Raw genomic sequence first — 9,482 nt, 5'->3', positions numbered from 1 at the left:
ACGCAGGCCCGCGGCCACGTCGCGGCCCCGATAAACAATGGCCGGCACCGAATCCTGTTGACTTCCACCGCCACCCCCTAGCCCGTCGCCGTCCTGCCCTTTATAAGCCTTTCAATCGCCCCCACACACCTTCGTCTTCCTGTACCTCCATCGCCTAAGTTTTCACACTCGTCTAGTATTAGCTAGCTCTCCATCTTCTCGTGTAGACACAGGACTGCAACAACCCGTAAGGCCGTAACCTCCCAGAGCTGCGAGACAAACCCAACCTTTTCATTTCTTGCTCGATCGCCGTCCAATCCGTCTCTACAGTTCTGTACCATCTCGGTCGATGGGGCGCGCGCCGTGCTGCGAGAGGACTGGGCTGAAGAAGGGGCCGTGGACGCAGGAGGAGGACGAGAAGCTCGTCGCCTACATCAAGAAGCACGGCCAGGGGAACTGGCGCACCATGCCCAAGAATGCCGGTGAGCATCCTCCTAGCTAATTGCGCTCGCAACTTAGCTACCCACGCAAAGCTATCGTTTCTCATGCTTTGTGTCGTGTGTGCAGGCCTGGAGCGTTGCGGGAAGAGCTGCCGGCTGCGTTGGACAAACTACCTCCGGCCGGACATCAAGCGCGGCCGCTTCTCCTTCGAGGAGGAGGAGACCATCATCCAGCTCCACAGCATCCTCGGCAACAAGTAAGAACTAACTAAATCAACTCAGTTAACATCAACAAGTACGTCTCTGTTGCAACAGGATAGCTAGGCGCGCGTACGGTTTCATGATTTTGATCTTCTTCCCTGTGCATGATTGCTTGTCTAGGTGGTCAGCCATTGCGGCGCGGCTGCCGGGACGCACGGACAACGAGATCAAGAACTACTGGAACACGCACATCCGCAAGCGCCTCCTCCGCATGGGCCTCGACCCCGTCACCCATGCGCCGCGCCTCGACCTCCTCGACCTCTCCGCGCTGCTCAAGCCCGCGGCCGCCTACTACCCCACGCAGGGCGACCTCGACACGCTCCGCGCGCTCGAGCCGCTCGCCGGCTACCCGGACCTCCTCCGCCTCGCCTCCACCCTCCTCGCCGCGCCGACGCCCGCCTCCACCACGGCCGAGCAGCAGATGCTCCTGCCCTGGCTCATCCAAGCGCAGATGGCGCAGCAGGCCTCGAATCAGCAGGCGCCGCCGCAGCATGCCACGGGTGCAGACCAGTTCATGCCGCCCAACTCGGCGTACCAAATGCCAGCCCTGGTCCACGCGAACCCCGCGCACCAGGATCACATGGTGGCCTGCGGTGACTACACGCACCTCCCTGCCTACGATGGCCAGGTCGACTACATGCCGCCGCTGATGCAGATGGTGTCAGACACGTCCAACCAGCAGTGGAGCGGCACGGTCAGCAGCAGCAACAACAACTGCAACGTCGGCTCCGGCGTGTCCACGCCGTCGTCGAGCCCCGCTGCGGGGCGCGTGAACTCGGCTTCGACGACGACAACGTTCTGCGCGAGCGCCAGCAGTTTTGACGCCATCAGCGCCGCCGACACCGCCGGGCTGTTCGACATGCACCTGTCCGATCTCCTTGATGTGAGCGACTACATGTAGCTAGTGAAAATTATTCCAAGTACGGCTTTCCACACCTGCGTGGAAACTGGAAACCATGCAAGTCGATTGAACAGTTGGCCACGTACCGACCGAGAGGGAGCAAAACATGCATGATGATCGCACGGCCATTTTTGTACAGAGTTATTTGTACCATTTTTATCCAGTTCATGATAACTGGCTACTGTTAGAATCTTCAATTCGAATTTCTGGTTTTTATTACTACTCCTATCGTCCATAATAATATATCTTAGATTTATCTAATTTTAAATTTATATGTACAGTAGATTTTCTAAATTTGAATATATCTAAGGTGTAACTTGGGCTCACCCTACCAAGAACTTAATTAGTTCTCAGTAGGGCTTTCTTCCTCATCTCCGGTGTGCCCCTGCCGCCACTGTCGGCTGAACCACAGACATGCCTCCTCGTTGTCGGCGCGCTGCCGCGACCCCTCGCCTCGCCGCCTCGCTCCGTCAAAGCTCCTCCTCCGTCGGTCCACTGCTGCTCTGGCCATCCCTCTAAGCCCTGCCCCTTCTTCTCCGGTGCCGGCTCCCGCACCTGCACCCTAAACCCTAAGATCCGTCCTCACCATCGTCGTCTCCGCTGCAGTTACCCATGCCATCACTGGCTCCAGCTCGGCGGACGCTCCTCTAACTCCTCCCTCCACAAGGTAGAAGACAACTAGCACGAATCTTGGCGCGATCCAAATGCTACGGATTCTACTAAGCACGAGCTTAATTCTCATTAGCAAAATCGATATATCTATATACTAGATACACCCTCCGTCCCAAAACTTAAGGTGCCTACGAATAGTCAAAAGTCAACTCCTATTAACTTTGATCAAATATTTAGGAAAAAGTATCTACATCTACATTATTGAATGGACTCATTGATAAAATATATTTTATGGTGAATCTAATGATATTGATTTAGTATTGTAAATGTTTTAATTTTTTTATAGAAATTTAATCAAAATTAGAAGACGTCGGCTTTTGAATAACCTTTAGACGCCCCTTACATTTTATGGCAGAGGAAGTAATGATTTTTTATGGACAGATATAGTATATTATTTCGACCTTTAGTTGATTATTAGTAGCTAGTAGACTATGTTTATGTGTGGTGCATGTCAGTGTGGGGCCTGAATCATGCCAAAGGTGGCTTCATATGATTGGTCGAGGCGGCTGCTATCCCTATCACTTGCATCATGCCTTTGTCTCCACCGAAGAAAAATAGGGCCACTCTGGTTGCTCTACTTAGAATGCTACTCCACTGTCTTCTTGTCCTTGCTCAGTTGTAGATTTCTTTAATTTAATTTGGCTGCCTCTCTTATTTCATTGGCTACAGCACCAGCGTATATATAAGGAAGAATTCAAAGGGAGGGAGAGAAAAATAACTAGAATAAGGACACAAGTAACTGTCAAGTCATTGATGGTCACATGATAAGGAATAATTCTTAAATGGTTGGGAAAAATAGAGTAGTGTTGGTGTGGTGTGCAAACTAATGATTGATGCTGCCTGCTCCGCTTGATCGATAAGCGACCTACAGTTACCCAATTGACGACATGTATTTATTTTCTCTTCTTCCGCAAGGTCAAATAGAAATCTATGGTGCTGGGTTAATTGGTAAGTTACATCAAAGTATTTTTTTTTTTTAGTTGCTCACCACGTGTACCACATGGTACATCAAAGTATATATGTGTCATAGTACTATATGTTGTAGGCTTGTAGCTTGATATAACTTGCTTGTTTTAGTATGGTCAAGTCAATGCATGACAACTCAATGAAGGTGCATACGACCTACATATATATATCTTATATATAGGGTCGCACTATTCGGAAACCGGTGCTCAGAATATTATTCTGAGCATCACCAGCCCTATAAGAGACGCGATCCGTTGAATTGAAGAAAAAAAGAGCCAACCTTCCCCATCTCACAGGGTCGCACATCATACCCACCCCGCCCGACCAACTCGTCCCCAACCTTCTTCCATCCCGATTCCACGCCGGTACCTGTGGGATTCCACCACCGCCCGATCTATTTCCTCCATCGCCGGCGACCCCCGCGCTCCAGCCTCCAGCTACTCGCTAGCCCCCGCCGTCGCTCCTCACCATCGCGCCGCCTCCGCTCGTAACCGCAGCCGCGGGCTCCTCGAAACCGCCGCGGCCACCGCCTACCCCTGCAACCGGAGCAGCAGCTGCCTCCCCTAGCCCAGCCGCCCGACCTTAGCAGCGCCGCTGCTGGCCTCCCCTAGCGCGACCGCCCGACCTCCCCTGAGCCGCAGATGGGCCCGCCCCCAGCGTCGCTTGCTGGCCTCTCCCAGCGCCGCCGCCACGGACGCTCGCGCGTCGCCGGAGTGAATCCCACCGATGACCAGGACCGTGCTGTACATCACCGCCGTCGACCTGTATTACCAGCATCCCTGACCTGAGGCCGACGCCCCTATTCCCGTCCTGCCGCCCGAGACGCTGCCTCCTCCCAATGTCATGCTGGTGCATCAAGAATTCACGCCGCCCCTGTTCCCATCCTGCACGGAGCTCGATCTGGGATTCGGGAGACAACGGCAAGTCAGCGACATGGCCACCCGGCTCAGACTTGTTTTCCCTGTATCTCACATTTTCAGTCGGCAGTACAGGCAAGTAGAAGAAGGAAGTGTTCGTGCTCGATAAAAGGATGCAGACATTTGATCTTCTTCGGGCAGTACAGCTTTGGGTAAACGCGAATTTGAAAAAAGTTCACATATAGTACAAAAGGAGTATGGCGACACAGTGATGAATATCTAAAAATAAATGGCAAACAATTGTAGGCCAGGTTAAAAAATTATTTGGGCAATGAAATTGTCATTCCGAAAAAAGATAATTCAACGCTAGGAATTCCAAGAATTTGGTACGGAGAAGTACTAGAAATTAGTGCTGAGAAGTAGAAGAATTCGCTACAAGGAAGTACACCTCCCACTCGAAAAAAATCTAAAATAAATAACTCATGTAAATGTATGCCCATGATAGATTAAAAATGAATCCCGAAGTTCCCATACTCTAAATAGTGTAGTATGTATTATTTGTATCGGCAGTGTGGTTCACACCACGAGGTACAAAACAAAATTTTAATTCTCTAATATCCTCTTTCATTTGCAGCTACAATTTGGACGCTAGTAGTAGAACTATTTATAGGGAGGAAGTACAAATAATGCTTGGGCTAAACATGTCCATACTCAGTTTAAAATTATTTATTAAGAAAATGAAAATGAAAACAATTCCATCGAAAAGTACAAAGGAACAAGTTGGAGAAGTACATGTTTGGAAGTTCACAATCCTCGTGAGAAAAAATAAAAATAAAAATATTTTTGTGGGGAAGTACATAGACACAAGTTGGAGAATTACACATTTCGGCTCCTGAAAGTACAAAAACCCCTCCTAGATGCGGAAAAATTCTAAAACTCGGTCGAGAAGTATAAAAAATTCGCTTCAAAAAGCTATAAACCCGAAAGTACAACCATTCGATACGAGCAGTACAACCACTTATTATAGGAAGCACAAATAACCCGATAAAATTCAAATGTACAAAAAAAATCTCGTAATCCGTGAGGTATTTCAAATACTTGACGATGAGAAGTACAACACTTCGACATGAGCAGGACAACCACTTACTATGGAAAGTACAAGAAAACCGACAAAATCCAAATGTAGAAAAAACAAAATAATCCCATCATCCGCGAGGAAGTTCAAATATTTGACGACGAGAAGTACAACCATTCGACATGAGCAGTACATCGACTTAATATAGGAAGTACAAGAAAACGAGTAAAAACCAAATGTAGAAAAAACAAAATATTTCCATCATTCGCGAGGAAGTACAAGTGGGAGCGATCCGGAGAAGTACAACCATTCGACACGAGCAGTACACCCACTATATATAGGAAAATACAAGAAAACTAATTAAAAACCAGATGTAGAAAAAAAAATCTCGTCATCTCCGAGGAAGTATAAAAAGTATATATTTCGGATCCTGAAAGTACAAAAACCCCTCCTAGATGCGGATAAATTCTAAACCTCGATCGAGAAGTATAAAAAATTCACTTCAAAAAAGCTATAAACCCGGAAGTGCAACCATATGACATGATCATCGTCATCCGCAAGGAAGTACAAATAGTTGAGGCTGAGAAGTACAACCATTTGGTGCGAGCAGTGCACCCACTTAATATTGGAAGTACTAGAAAACCAATGGAGAAAAAACAAAATAATCTAGTCATCCGGAGTGAAGGTCAAATACTTGTGGTTGAGAAGTACAACTATTTGGCGCGAGCAGTGCACCTACTTCATATTGGAAGTACTAGAAAACCAATGTAGAAAAAACAAAATAATCTTGTTATCCACAAGGAAGTTCAACTACTTGACGCTGAGAAGTACAAGTATTCGACACGAGCAGTACACCTGCTTAATATATGAAGTACAAGAAAACCAAGAAAATCCAAATATAGAAAAAAATATAATCCGGTCATCCGCGAGGAAGTTCAAATGCTAGACACAGATAAGTACAACCACTTAACACGAGCAGTACAAGCAGTTATTATAGTAAGTAAAAGAAAACCAACAAAATCCAAATCTAGAAAAAACAAAAAAAAATCCCATCATCCGTGAGGAAGTTTAAATAGTTGATGTTGAGAAGTGCAACCATTCAACATGACCTGTACGCCCTCTTAATATAGGAAGTACAAGAAAACCGACAAAATCCAAATGTACAAAAAACAAAAATAATTCCGTCACCCGCGAGGAAGTTCATATACTTGAAAACGAGAAGCACAACCATTCGGCACGAGCAGTACACCCACTTAATATAGAGAAGTACAATAAACCCGACAAAGTCCAAATGTGGAAAAAACAAAATAATCCCGTCATCTACGAGGAAGTACGTGCAGTGATTCCGAGAAGTACAGGCGGAGACAACAGGAAGTAGAAGCGGTAATTACATGAATTAAAAGTGTTCAAAGAAAAATACTCCCACCTAAGTTCACATAGGAGAAAACAATAATAATCCCATCACCCGTAAAGAAGTTCATATACTTGACAATGAGAAGTACAACCATTCAACACGAGAAAAACAACCACTTAATATATGAAGTACAAGAAACCCGACAAAGTATAAATGTAGAAAAAACAAAATAATCCCGTCATCTGCAAGGAAGTACGAGCAGTGATTCTGAGAAGTACAGGCGTAGACAACAGTAAGTACAAGCGGTAATTACATGAAGAAAATACCCCCACATAAGTTCACATAGCAACATTGTGAAGTTCAAATATTAAGACCCGGGAAGTGCAGAATCTCTTAAAATAGAATATAAGGACAATCTAACATTATCATTTTGAAGCACACATGCTAGTTTTTGTAAAACACACTACTATCAAAACATTTCCAGGAAGTACAACCACGAAGGCCACGCAGTACAAGGACATGTCGTGGGAAGTTCAGATGCGCGTGGTTGTGCTGAGCATTTTGTGTGGCCATGGACCTCGAACGAACACCGTATGAGAAAATTATAGTCATTTTACTGAACACTTTCGTGAAACAGCGCCGAGAAGTACAACCGCATTTCCCTAGAAGTGCAAGTTCGTGTCGAGGGAAGTTCAATGCTCTGTTTTTACGGGGCGGAAATCTATTGTGCAAATCTCATCGATTTGATCACCAACCACTTCAATCATTGTCACCAAAAGCTTTATATGGTAGTGTATATGTCTAATTTCATTACCTACAACATTTTACAACAAATAAATGGATCTAATCCATCAAATTCAAATTGTTATCCCACAAAATATACCGAAAACATGATTTCAAAACTTCTAAAATTACTTTCAAATCCTTTGGAGTTGGCAAAAATGGTAGGTACGAAAAAGATGCGCCATTTTGAGACCTTTCCAACAGTATATCATTTGCATTGTTTAAATATACCGCATGGAAATCGCGGGGAAAATCGTTCGGTGCCCGTCACATAGAAAAGGCGGACAGTAATTCGTGATATTCTATTAAACTGTAAGGAATTAGAGAAAACAATTTGAATAAGAAAGTTGCGCCTAGTCCATAGCTTTCCAACGCCATATCATTTGCATCATTCCGATATACGGTTGAAACAAATCATCCAAATTACTGTCCGCTCGTTTTTTGAGTACGTCTGAATTTTGGTATTTTCAAAATTGTTCAAAAACTGTGAGGATTTTGAAAAAACATAAAACATGAAAAAGTTGCGCAATTTCATTATCTTTCCAACGGTATATCATTTGCACAGTTTCGATAAGCGATTCAAAAACTGAACTAAAAGTTCGTTTTCTGGCCATATAGAAGCGTTTTCGTATTTTCAAAATTAAATTTAAACCGTGCAAAATCTTTGAAAAGTGTGAACATGAAAAAGTTGCGGTTTTTCATTATCTATCCAACGGTATATCATTTGCATAGTTCCGACAAATGGTTGAGAACCACGGAGTAGAATCAGTAGCTCTGAAGAAAATGGGAAGTTCAGGTAAGTTCAACAGAAAGTTGAACCCTGTTATCCGGGAAGTACAACCTTGTGTCCAGGGAAGTACATGTCGGTGCTCAGAATATTATTCTACAACCGGTTGCAGAATAGTGCTGGTACTTATATATATATATAGGACATATATATATAAGATATATATATATCTTCACTAGCTAGCACACCTGCAGGGCCAACCAATCTTCTAAGGCCACCTATGCAACATTGCAACTCATTTAAGGTGCATACACGGCATGTATATATCTTCAGTAGCTAGTACATCTGCAAGGCCAGCTAACAAAGGCCACGTATCAAAACTGCTACTGTTTTCATCAATTTCTTCTCAAATTCTCCATGTATGTAACCTACACAAGCTACCCAATATATGCATGCAAGTATTCTTAAATATATATGCATGACATGTCGTACCCTACATACTACTAGTGCAGTAGTACATACTACATAGTAAAACACCCTGTTGAGAACGGATATTAGCAATGTGGATTAGTGAGGCCATGACCTTGTCTTCAAATGCAACTTGTAGTTATTATTAACAGAGTGACTTTTTGCTGAAAGGGAGGCATTGTCAACCAATTATTGAACAAGAAATCTACCTGACCCGGAGCTGGCCGAGGTGAACCTGCGGGAAGCCAGCTGCAGCCTTTGCCGCTGGCCCATCAAGGTCTTATTCGATGGCCAAGGGTTCATCTAGCTCAGCCGAGGCATTGACAAGTTTGCCCGCGACAACAACCTGGAGGTCAGATTCCTATTACACTTCTTCTACAAAGGGAAAGGCGAGATGAGCGTGAGGGTGTTCGACGACTCATCTCGCCACATGTACTACCACGACGATGACTCTAGGGACGACAGTGATGGACAGCTGTAGGTTATAGGGTGCTCTTTCTTTACAACGAAGATGACGAGCGCCAATTAAAACCACTAGTGTGTAAATTTCTGGATGTTCTTCCATCGTAGCCACGAAGTATGCACAACACCCATGTCTAATTTGGGTGACTGTGTGTTCTTTCTTCCCAATGAAGAAGGCTAGTTTCACTAGTAGAAAATGGAGCATCCATCTAAGACTTTGGTACCGGTTCCCTTACGAACCGGTACCAAAGGGGTCATTTGCACCGGTTTGGGACCTCCGGCGGGCGAGGAGCTTTGGCACCGGTTGGTGAGGGGCTTTCGTACCGGTTCGTGTTACGAACCGGTACGAAAGGTCTTCGGCCAGACGTACAGGCTCGTGTGGGGCCAGGACTGGACCTTTCGTACCGGTTCGTAACACGAACCGGTACCAAAGGGTGCCACCATATAATCACACCGCGCGAGAGCCCGTCGTCCCTGCAGCTCCTTCATCTCATTTTTCTCTTCTTCCTCTCTCACACTCTAAATTTTTTTACACCT

At 45.3% G+C, this 9,482-nt stretch overlaps 1 protein-coding gene across 1 annotated transcript; it reads left to right on the top strand.

Moving 5' to 3' along the window:
* On the top strand, window positions 1–1,803 carry LOC127333107 (transcription factor MYB41). Its single transcript, XM_051359417.2, has 3 exons — window positions 1–461; window positions 547–676; window positions 801–1,803. The coding sequence occupies exons 1-3, from the start codon at window positions 329–331 to the stop codon at window positions 1,579–1,581; spliced, it is 1,044 nt and encodes a 347-aa protein (XP_051215377.1). The 5' UTR covers window positions 1–328; the 3' UTR covers window positions 1,582–1,803.
* Window positions 1,804–9,482: the final 7,679 nt, after the last annotated feature.

Source organism: Lolium perenne, chromosome 2 (assembly GCF_019359855.2).
Source record: "Lolium perenne isolate Kyuss_39 chromosome 2, Kyuss_2.0, whole genome shotgun sequence".
Taxonomy (NCBI): Eukaryota; Viridiplantae; Streptophyta; class Magnoliopsida; order Poales; family Poaceae; genus Lolium; species Lolium perenne.
The sequence above is the reverse complement of the archived record's forward strand: the minus strand, read 5'-3'. Positions and strand labels throughout refer to the sequence as shown.